The sequence below is a fragment of the Rhinatrema bivittatum genome, chromosome 12 (genome assembly GCF_901001135.1).
Source record: "Rhinatrema bivittatum chromosome 12, aRhiBiv1.1, whole genome shotgun sequence".
Taxonomy (NCBI): domain Eukaryota; kingdom Metazoa; phylum Chordata; class Amphibia; order Gymnophiona; family Rhinatrematidae; genus Rhinatrema; species Rhinatrema bivittatum.
In genome coordinates this window covers 58,892,306-58,915,372 of record NC_042626.1, presented here as the reverse complement: position 1 = coordinate 58,915,372, position 23,067 = coordinate 58,892,306, and the positions used below count along the sequence as shown (strand labels likewise).

At 48.3% G+C, this 23,067-nt stretch overlaps 1 protein-coding gene across 2 annotated transcripts in view; it reads left to right on the top strand.

Moving 5' to 3' along the window:
- The first annotated feature begins 1,337 nt into the window (after positions 1–1,337).
- Positions 1,338–23,067, top strand: part of LOC115074046 (myosin light chain kinase, smooth muscle-like) — a 34,962-nt gene continuing 13,232 nt past the window's right edge. The window contains exons 1-8 of one of the 2 annotated variants that reach the window (XM_029573134.1): positions 1,338–1,535; positions 6,585–6,701; positions 8,256–8,408; positions 16,116–16,244; positions 16,741–16,911; positions 19,523–19,558; positions 20,027–20,154; positions 22,170–22,323. In XM_029573134.1, the coding sequence (XP_029428994.1) occupies positions 1,397–1,535; positions 6,585–6,701; positions 8,256–8,408; positions 16,116–16,244; positions 16,741–16,911; positions 19,523–19,558; positions 20,027–20,154; positions 22,170–22,323 (1,027 nt within the window). In that variant the 5' untranslated portion in view covers positions 1,338–1,396. Of the gene's footprint in view, positions 1,536–6,236; positions 6,292–6,584; positions 6,702–8,255; positions 8,409–16,115; positions 16,245–16,740; positions 16,912–19,522; positions 19,559–20,026; positions 20,155–22,169; positions 22,324–23,067 lie in introns of those variants that run through there. The other variant, XM_029573136.1, reaches the window with a different exon arrangement.

Below are 23,067 nucleotides of genomic sequence, written 5' to 3'. Positions count from 1 at the left end.
TTCAAACTCACAGCAAGGTCCTTTTATCCTCCTCCAGAGCCACTGAAGTAAATCAGTTTCCCTTTTCTCTCCTCCACCTCTCTGGGCTTTCCCAGGCAGGACGGTGTCCCCTAAGACCTTCCCAGATAGCAGCACCCGCCAGGCTGTGGTGCACGGCCCCCGTAGCTCGAACAAAACCTCAGCAGACTTCTCCGTCCCAAACCGCAGCTGCAAAACGTCTGGGAACCCTTTGTCAGGACGCCCAGGGGCCCAGAGCCTCCCAGAGGTCAGGGGTCACTCACACCTGACTGAGCCCTACAGGAAGCTTCCCCTGCTGGAAGACTTTGAAAGCTAAGCCCAAAGTATCCTTTGGTGGCCTTCAAGGGGCCACACAGAGGAGGAGCCGTTGCCTCCTGAGAGGGCTGGAGTCAATGTGGTGCCAGCTCCACGTCCTGGCAAGAAGGTTGCAAAGTGATGCCCTGTCAGCTTTTTTTTTGTTTTGCAGCTGAAGATGGCTGCCTCCACGCAAACAGAAATATTTTGGCAGTTCACCGCGCCCTCCCTTGGGGGGGGTTAGCATTTTTCTGCTGCTTGGCAGCCCAGAGTCGTCAGGTCAACCCTTTTGCTGTCCCTTTTCGAGCTGAGCATCGGTTGCAAGCAAAGAGCACCAGACTGGTAAGAAGTGAGGGGACTGAGAAGGGGGGGGGGGGGGAGAGAGAGGAATTCTGGGTGGAGCGAGGGAGGGCAGGCACCCCGGGTTCATTCCAGCCTAGGCCGGGACCGCTGGGCAGGTGGAAGAGCGGGGACAGGGCCAAGGCCCAGGCTGCTCTCATGGAGGAGGCAAAAGCTTCCCAAGGAAAGCGCATTCCACCGACCCTGGCCGGGCATCCTCGCCCGAGCCAGCAAAGGCAAACCTCAAGCCTTATCGTCAGGAAACACTGAGCAGGGGGAAGGGGTTGCTGAGGGATTCTGCAGCTAGAAAACCCTCTGGCTAGGAGGGAGCAGCAGGGCGGCTGGCCTCCGCGCCTCCCTTTCTCCGCGCCTTGCATTATTTTGCGGGTGCTCGTCTGAAGCATTTCAGAATCCGTCTCTCGGAGCAGCGCGGTTGGGTCCCCGCCTGCCTGTGCCTTTGGAGGCTCGTCAAGGCTTTGGCAGTCCGCCAGGGCTTGCAATTGCTTACAAATATTTAGTATTTCCTGTAAAGGGAGGGGGGGGGGGGGAACGTGAGATCAGAGGAGGCGGCCAGCAAGTTCACTGCCAAGAGAGATAAAAGGAAGGCAGTCTGTCCCCGAAGAGAGCACTCTGGCTGCCAGGACCCAGGGCATCAGTGTGAAGGAGCCCTCGGGAGGGGGGGAGGGGTTGGGGGGGGTAAAGGTCGCCGCTTGCTGCAGGCAATGCGTTAGCTCCTGCGCCGACCATGAGTTACGTGTCCACCCTCAGGATAAACCTGGTGAGGCCATCAGGTTGCGCGAAGGGCCAGCAGAATGGAGGACTTCAGGGGCAAGTGGTGGTCATAGTGGAAAAGGGCCGCCAGGGGAGCGGCTTCCACTGCACAGGTAAGTTTGCTGGGAGGCTCTGGGCCACGGGCTGGAGATGTGTGCATCCCTGTGAGCGCTTGTTTCTAGAGGATGAGGATGGGGCTGGGGGAGGGAGTGGGCACAGCGGTGTGGGCACAGCGGAGTGGGCACAGGGAGTGGGCACAGCGGTGAAGGACAGTTCATCTCCTAAAGTCAGACAGTAGCAAGCACATCAGTAGGAAGTCACCCAGGGGTCCGTCCTGGTCCAGGAAGGACCATGATCTTTCTCTCTGTCCATCTGCCTGTGCGAGGATATATACAGGAGGTCCAGACAGGAAAGGTGAATTTAAACTGTTTGAATGCTATACCTAAATGATATTACATTACATTTCCAATGTCTATGCTGTCCTCCTCCAAAAAGCACCCACGGCAGATTGCGACACAGCAAAAAATAACAATCAAAATTCACTTTATCTTCGGACTCTCCCTGGTGTGTTCTCACGGATCTCTTTCTTGAATTTGCTCCTTTCTCCCTTCACGTTAGTCCTGCTCTCAAGCTTTCACCATTTCTCTTCCTTTCTATCTTCGTCGCCTCTTTTTACGTTCCTTCCACGCTCTCCCACCATCTCTTCTGCCCCTGCCCACTCCTTCCCCTCTCCCTCCTGCAGCTCACTCTCTGGCTGGCCGTGTCCTTTCCCCTCCCTTGGCTTCTTCCACTCTCTCGCCATCTCTCTCCTGCGTGCTGGCGACTGGTTTAACTGGTCCTCAACAGCATATTTTTTTTTTCCCCAGCCTGAGTAAAGGCAGAAGCGCCCCTGCCTGTCAGCTTTCAGGGCTTAGATGTGGCTTGCTCCTGTGTGAAAGCCAAACCGATGCATCCGTGGGTACAAACAAACTCTTTTCCGTGACATCCGTGGTGAAGAAAGCCCACGAACGTTTGACGGCCGCCCCTTGTGTCTCACTGTCATGGTCTGGCAATCGCACCTTCTGCGTCCGCACGCTCTGATCGTCGACTGATCCTTGGACCTCCGTGCACCTCCTCTGCTGGTTCAGTTTTCTTTGGTTAATTTTCAACCCTTTTGCTGGGGCGTGCCGGAATCCCCCCTGGGCACTTTGGCTGAACGCAGGAGGTTTGACTCGATTTCCCTGCCTTTGCCCGAGCAGGGTTTGCCCAACTGGGTCCCTTGGTGATTTGCTTTCCCTTCTTTTCAGGAAGAGTGGGTCCAGTGGTACCAGGGCCCAGCATCAGCGGGGGAGGAGGGGGGGGGGAAGGGGAAGCCGAAAATAAATGATGGTAAAGGCGTCCAGCTCGCCGCAGAAACTGATGGAATAGCTGGGACTTTCTGTCTCTGGACGTGCAAGCTAGGTTTTGAGAAAGAGAATCCTTTTGGGGGTACGATGGTAACGATTTCAGCCGCTTAAGTGGGACGAGAGGAGAGGTCCTGGCAGGATCCAGGTGAAGATGTTTAAACGGCGGGGATGGCAGAATGTCAAATTTTGCCTGGGTGCCTGAGGCCAGCCTCATCCTGTTTGTCAGAAATGAAGCTCAGATGGCTTGTTGGAAGAGGATGCCCTCCCCCAGTGAATATTTATTTATTTTATAAAACTTATATAACCACATAAATAGTCAAGAGCTCTTTACATAATAAAATCAAAATAAACCATAACAAACAAACCCCTACTGTCCACCCCCTTCCCTTTGCCGCACCATCATCCCACACCTTACAACCTTTCTTCTCAAAATCAGCTCTCACCAGCTAGCAAAAAGCCCACAGTGGGTGAAGACGTCCTACCATTCCTTACAAATCATTAAAAGGAAATGAGTGAGCCTTAATTAACTTCCAGAATCTCAAATGATTCAATTCACCTCCAACAACTTGGTGTACGGGCGTGCACCCCACCCCAGGCCTGTCCGGAAGAGGCTGAGGGGGAGGCGGTGGCTGGATCCCATGTAAGGGAAATCCCGACCTGCTTGAAATTATGTAGGGATGTACATTCGCTGCCTTATTCGGTTCATCCGTTTTAGCAGAACTGCGCAGGGAAGGTGCGACGCCGGGAAACTGGAAACCTGGGTATTACCATGCAAAACCGTTCTGCGAATGTTTGTGCCTGCTTTGTTGTACGTTCCTCATGGAAAGGAGATTTGATGCATCATCACCCAATAATGAGGTCAACTTTCAAAACCAATTATCCCCCTGACCTGACCTTCTGAAAAGTACCCTCTCTGAGTGTGGCTCAAAGCGGCTGCATTGAGGAGTGGTGCATAGGACTTTCCAGGCTCTCCTGGGGGTTACGTATAGGTCAAGGGAGAAAACCAATATGCATGCATTGTGTTTTCAACTTTATGCGCATTTGCTTTTAATGGGAAAAAAAAGTCCCTGCACAAAAAAAGGAAATGCAAAAGTTTGTACTTTCTCTGAATTGTGGCGCAAAGTTCGCAAAACGAAAGTACCTGGGACTTTGTCCAAGGTACAGATGATGTGAAATTCAGATTTGCAACATTCCACATAGCCCTGAAGAATTTTTGGATCACCCTATTGCTAGGTCCGTCTCTCCTCTTCTCCTGAGTCTAGAGAATGGACAAAGCGCCGCAGTCGGGTTTGACAGAGCTTCAAGTACGCTCGAAGCAAAAAAGCCTGTGAGGGAGTCAGTTAGGCTGCTAGAGGACTGAGGGGTAAAACGGAAGCACAAGGAAATAGCAGAAAAACAAAATTAATTCTTTGTCTCTGCCTTTCCTAAAGAGAATGTCAGGGCTCATACTTACACTCTGAACGACTAAGTAAAACCACTGTGAAACTGGAGGATGTAAGAAATCAGATTGACAGACTAAAGAATAACAAATAACCAGGACCAAATGGTATTCACTCCAGAGCTCTGAAGGAACTTAAAGATGAAATTCCAGACCTGTCTCCGATGTTTTACAACCTTATCATTTAAAACAGCCACGGTATCAGAAGACTGGAGGGTGGCGAGTGTGATGCTAGTTTTTTAAAAAGGGCTCCAGGGGTAATCCGGGAAACTATAGATTGATAAGCCTGGCATCAATGCTGGGCAAAATGGTAGAAGATATTCTTAAAAACAAAATAACTGACCACATAAACAGTCATGGTTTAGTGGGGGAGAGTCAACATGGTTTTTTCAAAGGGAAGTCTTGCCTTTCCAATTTATTAGATTTTGTTTGCAGACAAGGATGAGCCAGTTGATTATAGTGTATTTGCAGAAGGCATTTGACAAAGGCCTTCACGAAACACTCCTCAGGAAATTGGTAAGTCATGGGATAGGAGGTGGTAACTTATTATGAATTGGTAACTGGATAAAAGACAAGAAACAGAGAGTAGGACTAAATGGTCAGTTTTCCAAATGGAGAAAGGCTGTTAGTGTAGTGCCCCCGGGGTCTGTACTTGCATCTGTGCTATTTAGCATATTCATAAATGAACGGGAGAAATTAACAATGAGTGAGGTGATCAAATTTGTAGATGACACAAAATTATTTTGAGTTATTAAAACAGTAGCAGATTGTGAAGAACTACAGAAGGACCATGGGAGACTGGGACACTGGGCGTCTGAATGGCAGATGCAATTTAATGTGGACACGTGCAAAGCGATGCACGTTGGGAGAAATAATGCCAACTACAGGTACACAATGAGAGGGTTCCATGTTAGGAGTCGCCACCCAAGAAAAGGTCCTTGGGGGGGGTACAATACCTTGAAATCTTCAGCTCAGTGTGCAGTGGCGTTCAAAAGGCAAATAAACGTTAGGAATTATTTTAAAGGAAAAGAGAGCAAAACTGAGAATATCATAATTTCTCCATGGTGCGACTGAGTTCTGGTTGCCTCCATCTCAAAAAAGACATAGTGGTCATAGAAAAGGAGCAGACTAGAGAAGGGTGACAAAAATGAAAAACGAGATGGAGAAGCTCCCTATTGGAGAAAGGCTAAACAGATTAGGGCTCTTTAGTTTGGAAAAGAAATGACTGAGAGGGGATAAGATTGAGATTTATAAAATCATGAGTGGAGTGGGTAAATGTGGAATGGTTGTTGACGCTTTCAAATTACACTAGGATTGGGGACAATCCAATCAGTAGATTTAAAATAAATCATAGGAAGTATTTTTTCACTCAGTGCACAATCAAGCTATGCAGTCAGTTGCCAGAGGATGTGCTCATGGTAACTAACATACTGGGGTTCAAAAGAGGGTTGGACAAGCTCCTGAAGGAAAAGTCCATAAACATTTATTAACGAGGTAGGCTTGGGAAAGCCAGAGCTTATCCCTGGGGGTAAGATACAAGAATAGTTCAACTATTGGGGATCTGCTGGGTACTTGTGACATGGACTGGCCACTATCAGAGACAAGATGCTGGGCTGGATGGATTTTGGTCTGACCCAGAATGACACTCATGTTCTTATGTTAAGAGAAGGAGCTGGAGTTATGTAAGGTGTAGAGGTTTGTAAGGAGGAGGATCTGGTGCTTCTAGAGCTTCGCAGGAAGGCCTGGTGTCAGTGGAGCTCTGTAAGGAGGGCCTGCACTTTGCAGACCCCTGACAATCCCCCCCACCCCCGAGACGGGCTTGAAGTTTAGGAGTTTGATGAGGAAAATTTGAATTTATTGAACCCGCCTGGGAAGTGCATTAAGCCGTAGATTGTGGAGAGCCATTAGAATGTTGAGCCGGAGCTTCAGAAACCGCATGGGAGGAACATGGAGATGAAGGTCCTGCAATCGGTGATGAATAGCTGGAGTTTGCTGGGCTCCAGAAGATGAAGCCGGAACCAGTGGACCAGAAGTCCAGTGGGGCAGGTAGCAGCCATGGAGTGGATTTAATTTACCAGTTTTCATCCCTAGGCTGCTCAGGTGTCAAAAAAGCTAAAGACAAAATTCCAAACATGCTGGAACTTATGAGGACGTACCCGAGCTCTAGACCAGGGACCTTGAAAGCTATGGAGGTCCCATGTGCAGGAAGCTGAGCTTTGCCCGTGAACTGCATCACTTTCTGCACAGTGAGGCTCAGGTGGTTCTCTCTGGTTCTCGTTGATAGTCCCTTTGTATAAAGCGGCACTAGGAGTAAAGGATCTCCTTGTTCTCTTTCATAGCACCCCCCGTTTTCTCCCGTCCTCTTGGTGACTGCTCAGTTGAGGAAGGAAATGACATCATACTGGAGGGTGTGGTCGTGGGAACAGCACCAATCAGCGTTTCCTGGCTTCATAATGGTAAGCGTGCTCTATGAGTGTATGCATCTGTGTGTGTAAAACATAGAAACATATATATGATGACAAACATAGAAACATAATATGATGACAAATGGAGATTCTGAGGCTCATCCAGTCTGCCCAATTTCCTCCCTGTTGTAATACTGTAAGCCCCACTTGATCTCTGGCTTTCCCCTCACTTCTTTGCCGCTAGGAATCCTCTGTGCTTCTTCCAGGCTTTCTTGAATTATTTTATTGTTTTCACCTTTGCAGCCTCCCCTGAGAGGCTGTTCCATGTATCCATCATGGCGGGGGTGAGCCTAGTAGCTTTCTCCTGCTACCAGCTCAGTCAGAAGGGAGGCTGTGATCTTGCACCCATGAGCTGTAATTCATAGCTACTCAGGGATTTTAATTCCCCTAATTGTACATTCCCTCCTAACATATCCAAGCCCGTCTTTGCAGCAACAGACCTCAGTTGGAGCCCTGAAATCACGGAAAATAGATCTGGCCACTGGGTGTGGCCGTTGCTTGATGAGTGGGACTCCCCCAGCCCCAGAGGCTATGGGTGCTACCTCTGCGGCAACACCAGGCCTGACCTAGAATCAAATAGGTCCATCTAATGGCAGCGTACAGCTTTGCCATGAGCTGGGCTAGGCTAGCCCCCACCACCTTTTCTGTGAAGAAATATTTCCTCATGTTACACCTTTGAGCCTCATATCATGACCTCTTGTTCTAGAATTTTCTTTCCACTGAAAAAGGATTGCTTCATATATGTTATTTATATCTTTGAGGTATTTGAATGTCTCTCTCTCTCTCTTCCAGGGTATACATATATAGGTCATTGAGTCTCAGTTGGTACAGATTCTGCCTTTCTCTAGTTTAGGTGTTTCTGGAGGTACAGCCTCCAGAATTAGTCACAGTACACCAATTACCTGTACAGATATGTTATACCTCTCCCAATGCACCCCATCATCCCTCTGCCTCTGACCATAGCCTTGTCACACTATTTTTCGCCAGGTAAAATTGTTCCATGCTTTAAATATCATTGGGGTTCTTTTGGCTAGACCCAAAGTCTGTTCCAGGTGGACACAGAAATCCAGCTCTGGTTCCTCTCCCAGGGGATCGATAGATATGATTGAGATTCTCTTTTTCTCTGGTTCTGAGTGAATGAACAGACTCATGCAGGCATCTGTCTGCCTGCATAAGACCAGTACATTGATCTGCTGCCTTTGACGAGGCCTTGATGTGCCTCTCTGTGGGATATCTAGTCATACTAGCATCTAGGATTCCAGACTGCACCACCCAGCACATCACAGCAGAGATGGAGATATAATGTCTCTTGCCCAGAGGCTCAAGATTTTCCAGTTTTCACCATGAGCTTTGCACTCTTGAAGCCCACTTGGTAGAACTGTTGGACCTTTCCAGCAAGTTCAGATGTACCCAACAAAGCATTCAACTGTGTCTGTGTGAGCTCGCAACAAAAGCTGCGTGGGCTCAGAACTGCTGCCCCACATCAGTCTTGCACCTGAAACCGTTACAGCGATACTGATGCATTGAATACATTGCCTATTCTAGGTCAGCCGGTGCAGTTTGGCAAAGCGTCACACAAACTGGGAGTTGTCCGCTTGGTCATCGAGGAGTGTTTGCCAGAAGATGCTGGCGTCTTCACCTGTGTAGTGGCAAACAGTGCTGGGAAGACGTCCAGCACAGCAGCGGTGATGGTGACGGGTGAGGCAATGCTATTGGTTGATTCCAGAAACCAAAGGTATTCTGGGAGCTCTTAACAGGCCCAGGGACCTGCTCCCCAAACTACTCAGCTTCATTGTTAAAGTAGCCATGGCAGTCAGCTCCTGTCTAAGGGCCATCCTTGTGCATTTTTCTTTTTAAAAATTTTCTTATGTTTTAGCATTTTCTGTGTGTGTATTATCTCCTGAACTGATTAACCCTAAAATGTTAAAACTTTTGTGAACCAAATTTTCAGGATAAGTAGAGTTGTATAAATACTAGAAACTAGAATAAAATGTTTCTAGAAACCTCCTCCCCCCCCCCCCCAGGGATCTGGCTGTAAATTGAGGTGGGAAAAATAACCTTTTCAGCTGTAGTACCAGCAATGGCAAAAAGGTGGCAATGTCCTATTCTTAAAATAGATTATACTGACACCTTGTGGCCACTTTGAGTATTTATTTTATTTAAAATGTTTACCATACACTCTGATGCTCACAGTGATTTACAATATAAACATACATAATGATGCACTCTGCACAGGTAGCTGAATGATATTTATTTATTTATTTATTTTTAAAATGTATAAATCGCTTTCCAGATCTTACAATCTATTTATTTATTTGTTTATTTATTTATGCAATTCTTATATACCGTGATTCGGAACACATGTTCCATCTTTACGGTTTACATATTCTATCTAATAAATAAGAATAAGAAATAGAAAATACAATAAAACATAAATAAAATGAGATAAAACAGTAATTAAAAGAATAACAGTTAGATATATATTAGAATAAATTAAAAATCCTTAAATAAAACTAGATTTCTCATGTGGATTGCAGCCTTATATAATATCCTGGGTATGAGTTCCATATGCTTGTTGAAAGCACCACATCTTTAATTCCTTCTTGAATTGTTTCAGATCATCCTGCATTCTCAAATTTAATGGCAAACTGTTCCAAAGTTTCGGTCCCACGACCGAAATCGCCCTTTCTCTCACCTCACTCAAATGTGCTGTTTTAATATTAGTTATCATTAACAATCCTTTATTAGAAGACCTAAGTTCTCGTTGAGGCACATGTATTTTGATAGTAGTGTTCAGCCAGTTGGTTTTATCTTCATGTATGAACTTATGGATCATACATAATGTTTTGTGTTTAATTCTGTATTCTAGCGGCAACCAGTGTAAAGATTTCAATATTGGGGTAATATGTTCTCTTTTCTTTGTGTTTGTCAGAAACCTTGCGGCTGCATTCTGAATCACCTGAAGCGGTCATAAGGTTGATTTAGGAAGTCCCAACATTACAGAGTTACAATAGTCAGTCCCTGTAAACAGTAATAAGATCTTCCAGGGAAGATGTGCAGGGAAAACAATTAATTTTGTCTTTTTTGTTTGTTTGTTTCATGGGTGGGGGTGTAGTTTATGTGGGTTTTGGTTGTTTAATGTTTATTTTGGTTTGTTTCACTTGCTGAACCCTAAAGAAAAAAAAAGGGTGCCCCATTCCCCACCCAGATGACACTTTTGTTTATGTATTTCTCACCCTTGATTCTTTGCCTTATTGACATAAGGCTTCAAGCGAAATTACAATAGAAATTGTTGTGGAGGTGGACCCTTGGTCTGAAGGTGGTGTTGATGCCAACCGTGGGGAAACCCCCACGGGTCCCCACCATCGGGAGGCGGGGCCAAACAGGAAGCGGAGGCTGACTGGAGCTGCGTCAATACCAGCCCTCATTCTCCGCAGGTTGAGCCCTTGGGTACTGGGGCCGGCTGGTCTTAGATGGGCCTCCGCATGGTTGATCCCGGAGAGAGTGTCCAAGGCAGGGTGCCAGGAAGCAGCGGAGACGCAGGGTCCAAAGAAGCAAAGTCAAGGACAAGGCCAGGTTCCTGAAGCCTGGACAGACTGAAGCAGGCAAGCAATTAGGAACAAAGTGAAGTCCGGGCTTGTGAGTAGGCAGGAGCCGCCTAAAAGTAGGCCAGGTCCTAAGACAAGGCAATCGGCTGGAGATGAGATCAGGTTCAAGCTGGAGTCAGGGCAGGCGGCTGAAGGCAAGGTCAAGTTCAAGCTGAAGTCAAAACCAAGGAATCCGTCCAGAGAGTAGTCAGGTACAAGTGAGGGTCAAAGCCAAGGAATCCGTCCAAAGGGTAGCAGGAACAGGAACCTGGAACAGGAACATGAACGAGCAGCAACTAAGCACACGACAGGAAGTGTGGAGACCTGTTGCCAAGGCGAAGACTGAATGGCGGAGCCTGCTTATATAGAAAAGCTGAGAGATGTGATCATCTGGGACCGCAGGAGGCTTTCCCTCCGCGGTCCCTTTAAAGTTAGCGAAGGTGTGTTCATGCCTAACGCGGGCAGGCCCGAACTAGAAGATGGCGGCGTCTCCCCTCGACGCATGTGGGGAGACCTGACCGGGACTGGAGGAGGCTGCGGAGCTGCCGAAGGGACATGGGAGCGTAGCAGGAGTGCAAGCACGTAGGAGACTGCCTACCGCAGCCAAGGAGGAAGGGCCAGGTCCAGGACCCGGGCTTCAGGGGTGAGTGGAGCGGGCTGCGGGCCTGCTGCGGCTGGGGAATGGAACAAAAATGATACATCCAATATAACCATAACAAAAATAAAATCAGAGAAACAGCTAACAATGACATAAATAAATACAAATCAATCTACTGATAAAACATCAATATAATTAGTAGAAAAAGAGATCATATTACACCTATTCTGATGTCCTTACACTTGCTTCCTATTGAATATCGTATTCAGTTCAAAACTCTCTGTACCTTACATAAATTGATTTATGGTGAGCAAATGGACTGGTTAAAAGCGGTAATTCGGCTTCACGCTCCTCAAAGAAACCTGAGGTCTGCAAATAAGGGCCTCCTAACTATTCCATCTGTAAACTCTGCCCGTCTAAGTCAAGTTAGGGAAAGAGCCATGTCGCTGGCCAGACCTGAATTATGGAACATGTTGCCCACAGCATTGAGATTGCAATCCGATTTCAAGACTTTTAAAAAGGACCTAAAAACCTGGTTATTTGGTAATGCCTACATGGAAAGAAAATGAGGATAGCTTTTAATATTTACATTAAAACATATGATACATTGCAGGAGGACCTTGCAAGACTGGAAGTTTGGGCATCCAAATGGCAGATGAAATTTAATGTGGACAAGTGCAAGGTGATGCATATAGGGAAAAATAACCCTTGCTGTAGTTACAAGATGTTAGGTTCTATCTTAGGAGTTACCACCCAGGAAAGAGATCTAAGCGTTATAGTGGATAATACATTGAAATTGTCGGCCCAGTGTCCTGCAGCAGTCAAAAAAGCAAACAGAATGTTAGGAATTATTAGGAAGGGAATGGTTAATAGAACGGAAAATGTCATAATGTCTCTATATCGCTCCATGGTGAGACCACTCCTTGAATACTGTGTACAATTCTGGTCGCTGCATCTCAAAAAAGATATAGTTCTCATGGAGAAGGTACAGAGAAGGGCAACCAAAATAATAAAGGGGATGGAACAGCTCCCCTATGAAGAAAGGCTGAAGAGGTTAGGGCTGTTCAGCTTGGAGAAGAGACGGCTGAGGGGGGATATGATAAAGGTCTTTAAGATCATGAGAGGTCTTGAACGAGTAGATGTGACTCGGTAACTTACACTTTCGGATAATAGAAGGTCTAGAGGGCACTCCATGAAGTTAGCAAGTAGCACATTTAAGACTAATCGGAGAAAATTCTTTTTCACTCAACGCACAATAAAGCTCTGTAATTTGTTACCAGAGGATGTGGTTAGTGCAGTTAGGGTAGCTGGTTTCAAAAAAGGTTTGGATAAGTTCTTGGAGGAGAAGTCCATTAACTGCTATTAATCAAGTTTACTTAGGGAATAGCCACTGCTATTAATTGCATCAGTAGCATGGGATCTTCTTAGTGTTTGGGTAATTGCCAGGTTCTTGTGCCATGGTTTGGCCTCTTGTTGGAAACAGGATGCTGGGCTTGATGGACCCTTGGTCTGACCCAGCATGGCAATTTCTTATGTTCTATTTATCTTAATAAGCTGTTAGTTCTTTTTAGTTACTTTATTTTACTATATAGTAATATGCTTTTATGCTAGACCTTTCATCTTTTACCTTACCTTTTATCTACTATATTTTATGACTGAGTGCTTCTTATGTATGTATGTATTTTCTTTAAAAATGTAAACCATTGTGATGGCTTGTCTGAACGACAGCATAGAAAATGTGATAAATAAATTAAAAATATATATATGTATACACACACACAACTGGTGCTAGTTATGACTCTTTGCCATGGGACAGGAATGACTGTCCCCTTCTATATTGGAGACCCTTACAGAAATGATAAGTGTGATCATAGTAACATAATATATGACAGCAGAAAAAACCCCAAATGGTTCATCCAGTCTGCCCAGCAAAACTCCTTAGGTTAGTAACTGCCACTCTGTGCAGGTTACCCCCATATTTCTGTTAAGGGTAGTAACTCCTAGGGATGTGCAGAGGGACCGCATACTTTACATTCGGTATTCGTATTCGTGGGGGGGCAGATACATTGCATTCGGCAAGGGGGGGCCCCGATCCGTTCATGCGTTCCATTCTTATTCGTTTCCCGGCTAAAATTTAATTAACTACAACCCCCCACCCTCCTGACCCCCCCAAGACTTGCCAAAACTCCCTGTGGTGGTCCAGTGGGGGTCCGGGAGCCATCTACTGCACTCACGCCGTCGACTGCCGGTATTCAAAATGGCGCCGATAGCCTTTGCCCTTACTATGTCACAGGGGCCGACCAATGAGGGTCCCCCAAGACTTGCCAAAAGTCCCTGGTGGTCCAAAGGGGGTCCGGGAGCGATCTATTGCACTCGGGCCTTCGGCTGCTGGTATTCAAAATGGCGCCGATAGCCCCTTGTACCTTATGACCCAGGGTCAGCGGGCAACCTTTAGGCTGGTGTGATGATTTAATGATGAGTCCTATTTGTTACCACATGGGAGAGGTACAAAACCCGGGTTCCAGCTCCTCCTCCTGAGAGGGGGCTGACCGACCACTTCCGCCATAATGTTAGCTACCAAAAAGTCACCTTGGAATTGGCCCCTAGGGAGAACTACTCTCTGGGCTTGCCATCTTTCCCAGGGCAACCCAGAGAAGCTGAGCTAGTCCCTAGGCTTTGGCCCACTTTGCGCCTGGAGACGTAGCCCTGCTTTTCTCAGGGCGAAGAGAAAACCTCGTGTCCTTGCGTGCAGTCTGGTAACCTTCTGTCCCTGTGGTAAAAAATAAAAAGGTCTGGATCAGGCTCTTTTGGTTGCCCTGGGAGAGCTGGCAACCCTACATCACCTCATAGCAGTGGATCATGAGAGTTCTACGGAAAAAGTAAGGGCAAAGATATTTCGAGGCAGGATAAACAAGAAATAAAGAGCAAAAGCGTCTCTCATGACCTGCAGCCTGGCTGGCACTCTCTCGGTTGGCATGTAGGGCTCTGCTGCCAGGGCAGAAGCGTAGACGAGAGAGAGAGAGAGAGAGATGCTGGCTGCGAGAGAGAATAAATTGACTTTCAAGGTTTCTGAGACCGAGCAACATTCACAGAGAGACACTGTCTGCCGCGCCTTGCTCCGGGAACAAGACACGAAGGCGGTCTATCTCCAGGCTAAAATCAGATGCTGCTATTACGGCTGGGTTTTCTGATACACTGAACAGCAGCAGCACACCCTAGGACCTGTCTCGGTTCAGGCATGCCCTCTTCACTATTCTTCTCTGAAGCCAGGGCTGAGGCAGGGGCGTAGCTACGGAGGGCAGGGGACTCGGGGGACCTGTGCCCTCTCACAGGGTCAGGGTCATGTCCCATCTGAGTCTACCCTTAAAGGTGCAGCCAGTCAGAAGACCTGCAGGCACTGAAATCCTGCATGATCCCCTGCCCTTTAAGGAGGCTAACTTGAAGAGGGAAACCTATACTGCTCTTGGGTTAGTCCTGTAAAGTTTGAAGACATCAAAGTCTGCTTTATTTTGGCAGGTAATTATCCCCTCTCTTCTCAGCAACTTAAGAGTTCAGGAATGCCTAGCCTGGGTGGAATACCTATTTGCATACGGGCCGATATGGTAAAAACCGTGGGAGAGCCGGCGCTCCGAGGCGAGCACCTGCTCTCCCGACGCACGCCCAGGCCACTCTCCTGGGCGCGCGATCAAGTATTTACATGAGGGCCTGCGGTAAAAGGAGGCGCTAGGGACACTAGTGCCTCCCTAACGCCTCCTTTTTGACAGAAGCGGCAGCTGTCGGCGGGTTTGACAGCCGACGCTCAATTTTACCGGTGTCAGTTCTCGAACCCGCTGACAGCCACAGGTTCGGAAAACGGACGCCGGCTAAATTGAGCATCCGTCATCCAACCCACATGCCACGGGCAGATTTTAAATTTTTTTGTTTTAAATTTTACATTTTTTTAAATTTTGGGGACCTCAGACTTAATATCGCTATGATATTAAGTCGGAGGGTGTACAAAAAAGCATTTTTTTCTGCTTTTCTGTACACTTTCCCTGTGCCAGCCGAAATTAACTTCTGCCTTTGGGCCAGGCGTTAATTTCTGAAAGTAAAATGTGCGGCTTCGCTGCACATTTTACTTATTGTAACGTGCGGGAATAACTAATAGGCCCATCAACATGCCTTTGCATGTTGTGTGTGCTATTAGTTTCGGGGGGGTTGGCCGTGCGTTTTCAACGCGCTATTACCCTTTACTGTATAAGGGGTAAAAATAGCGTGTCGAAAACGCACGGCCAAACCGGGGCTAAAGGTGCGCTCAGCCGAGCGCACCATACTGAATCGGCCCGATAGTAGCTCTTCAGCAGTTTGTATAAAGTAACTGCCATAACCACAGAGGGGAGAGCAAGAGACAACTAGGACAAGGAGAGAGTAAAAAGACAGAAGAGCCAGAGTGCTGCTAGAAATTAAAGTTTTTTGTAGCCACTGCGGTGAAGACCCACATAAAATAGGGTAAGGGATGAGGGTGGGGCAGGGGTTCTAGCAAGGTGCCCACCATGTTAACCTTAGGCCCATGCACAAATTCACTTCTGGCTATGCCCCTGGGCACGTTGTGTCGTGTGCTGGTGGGAACGCCCAAGTCCTACGCAGCGAACACCTAAAGATCTAGAACCCAACCAATCCGAGCTGGTTTTCACTGCATTGTGATGTCATCTGGCATCATTAACGCCACCTTCCCATTGGTTACGCTGGCTGACCTCTTTAACCAATGCTATGAATGACTCCCCCCCCCCCCCCCCCCATAGCTGTAGGGTTTTTTTAATCAATAAACTCTCTTTTGAATTTTGAAAGTAATGCTCATTGTCCTATGTTTTATTTTTTAATAAAAGTATTTAAATGTGGGGGGGAAAAAACCCACTCTCTATTTTGAGTTCTGGGAAAGCTTGGCGGGTTATGTGCACGACTGCGACCATTCCTTGTCCACACTGTGCATGAATCGTAGGAGTCAAATCCCGGAGTCAATGAATGCCTTCCTTCACAGCCCACAAAGTCTGGCTGATTGTGTGGGGTCTTTGACTGGTTTCCAAGGCTGCACAAAAGCCCTGGCTTGGCTGGCTGAGCATTCCTGGAGTAATTTTTGAAATGAAAAGGACGCATTGTAAAAAAAAAAAAGAAAACAGAAAAGAAAGAGCTTACATAGGACACCATATGACATTTGGCTTCTTTTTCTTTGCACGACGATAGAAGTTATCCGTAAAAGCCGGGCCTCCCAGGCATCACGGTGTGGGCTTCAACCCCAGAACGGCGGGGACAGGAATTCGTGTACAGCGTGGACTCAGAAGTGCAATGCCCTGCCTGCCGCTCCAGCTTACGGTACAGTACTGCAGGTCTGCCCTCACACTCACAGCCAGCGCTCGGAGCGAGGGCCAGGTCACGGTTCAGAGCAGAGGCTCACAAGAGCCAAAGTCCTGCCTCTTGTATTACAGCAGGAATTTCTGGGAGCAGAGCCCTGCATGCACTGCAGAGCAGGAAGCCCGGGGAAGGAAGTCCCTGCATTATTGAGCAGCCGCTCCTGGGAGCTCAGTTCCTTACACTTTATTTGATGTGATTTATATTCCGCTTTTCGGGCACATCCATGCCAATTACAGGTATTTACTATACAGCAGGAACTCCCGAGGGGGGGGGGGGGGGGTGTTCAATCCCTGCTCTTATTATACAGCAGGAGCTCCTGGGGCTCAGATCCTTCCAGGAGCTCAGTCCCTGAACTTGTCAATACAGCAGGAGCCCTCAGAAATTATACAGACTCCCTCTCCTTGCCACAAAAAAAGCAACCCGTGTCTTAAAGCTGAACTTTCTTTTTTGCGTACAGTGACAGGTGTAGCAATGATGTGCAGAAGCCAGGCCTCTAACAGCACAGCTGTAACTGCAGGGAATGCGCTGCCAGCATCTGGCAAGCATCATCCCCAGGCTGGCAGAGACAAAAGCATCTCGGAGACCGAGGCCCCGAGTTCCAGTTCCACCCCTGTCAGTCCTGCTCCTGGTAACGTATTCATTTTAATTACTGTCTTGCCTAACGATGCAGGGAGAGGCCACCTGGATCCAGTCGAGCTTGTAAAGCTGATAGACATAGGCCAGAGGTTCTATCCTGAAGAGCTCCCTAGCCAGTCTGGTTTTTCAGGATATCCCTAATGAATATGCATAAGATACATTTGCATGCGGTGGAAGCAGTGTACGCAAACCCCAGACATAGGCTGGATTCTTTTATTTTCTTGCATCCTGCTCAAGGCTGTCAGCCAGCTCCGGGTTTTCGGGACCTGCTGCTTTTACTCCTCCTGCGTGCAGGGACCTGCAGCCCTGGAGTTTCTTAAGGAGGTGATTGGGTAGCCGAAATGCACCTCAGACATGCTGGTCTCAGGCAGGCGCTGCTCTCTATCCATCTCTGGTCTGGCAGTGCTTGGAAAGTAGCCTTGAGGATTGAAGGGGAAAGGCACACTCGCTAGTCTCTTGGTGAAGGGCGGGGGGACTTAAACCGTGGCTAAGACAAGTAACCTGGCAACTGCCCCCAGGTGGAGCTGATCAGCAGAGCCCTGGGAAACAAATGAGAGTTTAATGCAAGTACGGGGTGAGGCCTTCCTGTAGGGCTGGAGCTTCTTCTGCCTGAAGCTAAGGTCAGTGCATGCTCAGGAGGGTGGGGCAGGCAGGGCTTGTGCTAGCAGTGATTTGTGGATGAGCGGACCAGATACAGAGGTCTGGAGCTAGGATTACCAGTTGAGTACAGGTTATGGGGGCAGCCTCTGCCACTCTTTCTTTTGGGGTGCGCTCTGCGTTCTAAGAACAGCCTGACTAGTCCAGGGGGTGGGGGTAGTTTGGGTTTTAATAAAAGCTGGACCTATCCTAACTTGTGCCTCCCAGCTGTTAAATGTTCCAGCCCAGGTGCCCTTGTGAGCTGCTGCTCAAATCCTGGGGTTTGCTGGCCTGGGGGGCAGGTTCCTGGGTTCATCCCCAGGTTGGGGCTTGCATGCCCCACCTTGCTGAGGGTGTTCTGGCTGCTGGGGTGGACTGGGTTTGGGGGTTCTGGAAGGAAGCCTTGGTGCAGGGCTGTGATATAACCAGGCGAGATATTTCTTTCACAGTCAGTGGTTGAAATGGGGCATGGACTACAACGCTGACTTACTGCGCTGCTAGCTTCAGTTTTGGTGACCCAGCAAGTAAATAATTTTGCATGGATAAATAATTTAAACAAAAATCTCTGGGCAGGGAACAAGGGCTCATGGTACCAGAGCTCCCACCCTGGTTCCCAATGAGCTGGAAGTACAAAAAAGCAGGTGGAAACTTCTAGATAAAAAAAAAAAAGCCAACCCAGCTCTGGTGTTTGCTAGGCAGGCCCATGTAATCTCTCCTGGTTCCAGCCCTGCAGGCTCCAGGTTTCTCCCTCAGGTCAGCTGTAACTTCCTGTCAGGAGGAGCTTAGGCTAGGGCGAGCTGGGTGACCTGCTGGGAGTTACTGGGACAACGGTGCCAGTGGGGGACGGAGGCGGCAGGGAGAACCGGGCTATGTGGGTAGACCTGCTTTCCAAGAAGCGTTTCCGTGCACTTAGCTAGCCCGAGGTGGGGGTGGCGCTTAGTCTGCCTGGCACCCATCTGGCACAGGCTTTGTTGGATGAGTCTGACCCGTGCCATTAACACAGGCTCTCTGGGTAGGCGCTGCCTGTTTATGCAGCTGCGGCACCCGCCTTCAGGGGCTCTGTACACGCCCAGCCAGTCCCTGGGACAGGTGGCCTCGAGTCCTCGCCGTGGGCTAGTGGGCAGCGCTGGGGTTGGCCACACTCTCTGGCTTTTCTCCTGCTGTTTAAAAAGTGTGATCCCCCGAGCTGCGAGGGTGGCCCGGGTGACTGCACCCTGCTGTCTCTGCAGTCAAGGAGTTGGCCCAGATGCGCCGCTGAAGTGGCGCTTGCCGTTCCCCCATAGTGGGGGAGGGGAGGGAAGGCTCCTGGTCGGCTTTTGGGGACCTGTCAAAGCCGCGGAGCAACCTCCGGCTTCCCAGCCGCTGGGACGGTGATGCAAGGCTTGCATGATCGGCGATCAGCCACGCTAGGAAGGGAGGGGGAGGGGAGCCGGTCAGCCCCCTACCCATAGACGGGAGGGGGCCCGAGGGGAGCCGCAGCTTATAAACCGCAGGCTTCCCGGGAAGGGGACGCGCTTTGTTTTGCTTTTAAGGGTGGGTGGGTGGGGGGTCATTCTTGTATAACCGTTTTTCCTACGGGGGGGGGGGGGCGGGGTGGAGACTATTTGTTTAAATATTTAGTTCAGTGCTTATTAACAGGTTGCATGATCTGGGTGAGCTCACAAGCCCCTTCTTGCAAAGTGCGAAATATTTGGTTGGTTTGAACTAATCGGATGCAGCTTGAGCCCCCGAAGTGCCTGAAAGGCCACCAGCAGGGGACGGGGGTCCGAGGCCGTCCAGAGACAGGGGAGGCGATGCCGGCAGCCCCCCCACCAGGGAGGGGGCAGAGAAGCTGGCTCCTCGGTGCCTGCAGCTGGGACCTTACCTGGCAGCTTAGAGCTGCAGGAAAAGAAGTACAGCCGAGGCATTCATGCGACTTCGATCCTTGTCCTACTTGTAAATAAAAACCTCTCTCTCTCTCCTCGCAGATTCTGTGACTCCTAAAAGAAGACCTTTGAAATCAGGTAGTGTCTGTATGTGTGTGTGTCTGTGTATGTATATATATGTGTGTGTGTGTATATATATGTGTGTGTGTGTATATATATGTGTGTGTGTGTATATATATGTGTGTGTGTGTATATATATGTGTGTGTATATATGTGTGTGTGTATATATGTGTGTGTATGTGTGTGTGTATATGTGTGTGTGTGTGTATAGTGTGTGTGTGTGTATATGTGTGTGTGTGTATATGTGTGTGTGTGTATATATGTGTGTGTGTGTGTATATGTGTGTGTGTGTGTGTATATGTGTGTGTGTGTGTGTATATGTGTGTGTGTGTGTGTATATGTGTGTGTGTGTGTGTATATGTCTGTGTCTGTGTGTATATGTGTGTGTGTGTTGGGGGGGGAGGGGGAGTCTTGCCTGCTTCTGCTGAAGAGGATAGGGGAGGGGGACGCAGTGGGGTGACGCTGGCCTCTCTGATTTTGTTGCAGGGGATGGTCTGAAGCTGCTGGACCCAGTCACCTGTGTGGAGGTGAAGGTAGGGGGGCAGGCCGAGCTGTACTGCGGGATCCAGGGCACGCCACCCATTGCTGCCTCCTGGGTGAAACAAAAGAAACAGGTGAGAGGGTGGGCGAGGGCACCACCAAAGGGTGAGACTGGGAGAGGTCCCCTCAGGAAATCAGAACTACAAATCCCTGCATGCAGAGTGCAAAACCAGGCCTGGAGGTGCCTGCTCCTTCTGACATGGAGCCAGGGGGCAGCTCTGCAGCTGGGGAAGTTTGGTTAAACGTTTACTGTTTTCTTAAAACAAATAGACACAGAGCAGCCTGATATAAATACATTTCATTCTCATTTTAGCCACGTTGTCTCCACGGAATGTAAACCAGATCAGGAATTGACCCAGGGCCGGTGCAAGGGTATTAGGCACCCTAGGCAAACCTTCAGTTTTACTGCCCCCCCCCCCCCCCCCCAATAATAATGAAACCAATATTTCAAAATAGCTGACAAACTAACTTTCAATAATTAAAAACTCGTATTTAAAAAAAATATTCCAAACAGCAGACATATCAAATAATACCCAATGATGAAAACTTTCAAGGCTAGAAATCCTCCAGCTCCGTCGCCATAGCTGGGAACTTAGATGAACAGATTCTCTGATGGGGAGTTGTGCACAGACCTTTAACCTTTCTTTCTCACATGCAAGCACACAGGCTCTCCTACACACACATTCCCTTTCTCTCTCATTCACACACGCAACAGGCTCCTCCTCTCACTCACTCTAATCTTTACTCCCTCTCAGAGGGTTCCTCTCTCACACACAGGGTTCATGCTGACTCTCACACACTCTCACAGGGTCCCTCTCTATAGCACTCACAGGGGCCCGCCCTCTCTCATACACACCACACTAATTCTCTCTGGTACGTACAAATGCACATTCTCTCTTGGTCTCTCGTTCTAGGCTTCTCTCCTCTGTCTTCGGCCAGGATGGCTCCTTCCACAGCTCTCTTGGGCCTCTTCTCTCCTTTTTCGGCTGTGGCTGGGATGGATCCCCTCCCGGGAGTGCTCTCTGGCCTCTCTTCTGCCGCAGGCGGGGTGGGCTCTGCCCATGGCCTCACTCGACTGGACCTTTTTCCCCTGCTTGTCAGCTGTGGCCCTGTTGGACCTTTCTTCCCTGGGTCTTCGGCCACCGGGACAGGAGGTTGTGCTGGTGATTTTTTTAGTGCTCCCTAAGGGTTGGCGATCTAGATGACCACCTAGTTCACTTAATGAATGAGGCAGTTCTGGATTGGCCCTTCCCTAGATTGTATGCCTCAGGTGGAAAAATTCAAACCCACCAGGTGCTTGGCTTTTGAATTGCCTCCCAGGTTTCTGTGTGGGGGGAGGATTGTTCACTTGGTGTTCTGCCTGCAGTCACCCTTGACCTTGAATTTTCAGGAGCCAGTCAGATCCTGCTAAGATGTCATTTGTGGCTTTTGTCCCCTCGTGATTGGTTAAAAGATGTCAGTATTACTGCTGAACTTTTGAAATTGCACTCAGGACATAGTGGGCAATGGCATCACCTTGTTCTCTCTCGCTCTCTCTCGACTGCTCGGGTTTTAAGGGTTATTTTGCTGAAGAGTTTTTTTGTAACAGTTCCAAACACACTGAGGAGACGCTGACTGGGTGTGAAATCGTACTTCTTTTGAACTTTAGGTGTCCTCTTGTTTAGACCTCATGTAATGTTGTTTATTTATTTTATTTATTTATTGTTTTTGTTATACCGAGTTTCATGATAGGCATCACATCAACCCGGTTTACAAATAACAAGGAGTGTAAAGCATAACGTAACGTAAAAAACAATATTTTCAATAAGAGCCTTGAACTTTAAATACAGTGAATCAGAAAAAGGGAGAGGGAAAGTTACAAAAAACAAGGAAAATAAACTTGGGATGGAAGGGGAGAAATTGAACAGCACAATATTTACATTTCAGCCTATTGATACATTAGAATAGCAAGTGAAAAAATAAGACTATGAAACGGTACATAGGTAATCAAATGAATAAATATGACAGGTATTCTATTTAGCTAAGAAATTGGATTATAAACAAACTGATGGCAGAGAGTACCCTATGGTTTTTTTCCTTCTGTGGACAGGTCTGCAGCGGATCAAAGACAGCCGTGGAAACAACAGAGTGTGGGAGCAGGCTGGTGATCCGGGACGTGGAGGAGGAAGACGCCGGCTGTTACACGCTCTTCGTGCGGGACAGGACGGGAAGCACCCAGCACCAGATCAGCCTTGCTGTCGTAGGTATGCAAAAAGGGGGGAGGCGCACAAACACCCACAGACCTTCAGTGGCGTAGAGGGGAGCAGGATGCAGCTCACGTACAGCACCTTCCAGTGCTATTCGCAGGCTGGCCACTAGGTGTCTCTGTAAGAGGAAATGTTTGGGACTTTAGCAGCAGGAGCTGGGATGCCAGTTCAGAATTGCATGCTGTCACTGGGTGTACAGCAGGGCTTCCCAAACCTGTCCTTGGGTCTCCGTAGCCAGTCGGGTTTTCAGGATATCCACAATGAATATGCATATGCTAAATTTGCATATCATGGAGACTCAGTATGTGCAAACTTTTTTTTTTAATTGTGCATATCCTGAAAACCTGACAGCCTGTAGGGTCCCCAGGACAAGTTCAGGAGGCTCTGGGGATTGGGGCATGGAGAGGATCAGCAATGTGTGGTGGGAGAATGGAAGCAAGGAATTGGCGTAAGGGGAGGAAAAATGATGGAGCATAGCCTCCACCTGAAGTTCAACGGTGCACAATTTCTCTTGTTGATGGTTAACTATATTTTGATGGGAAGAATTGTCCTTAAATTTCATCCTAGATCCAGAATTGTTTTCTAGAGTTTGTTGTCTTTGAAAGGTGGGTAGGAGATCAGGGCTGGTGAAAACTTATTAGACAGCCTAAGCAAACCTTTAGCCATGCACCCAAACCATAGAAGCTGGGGGTGTCTTTTTTTTTTCCACTGGCTCTCCCACCATGGGCGAGGTCTGCAGGA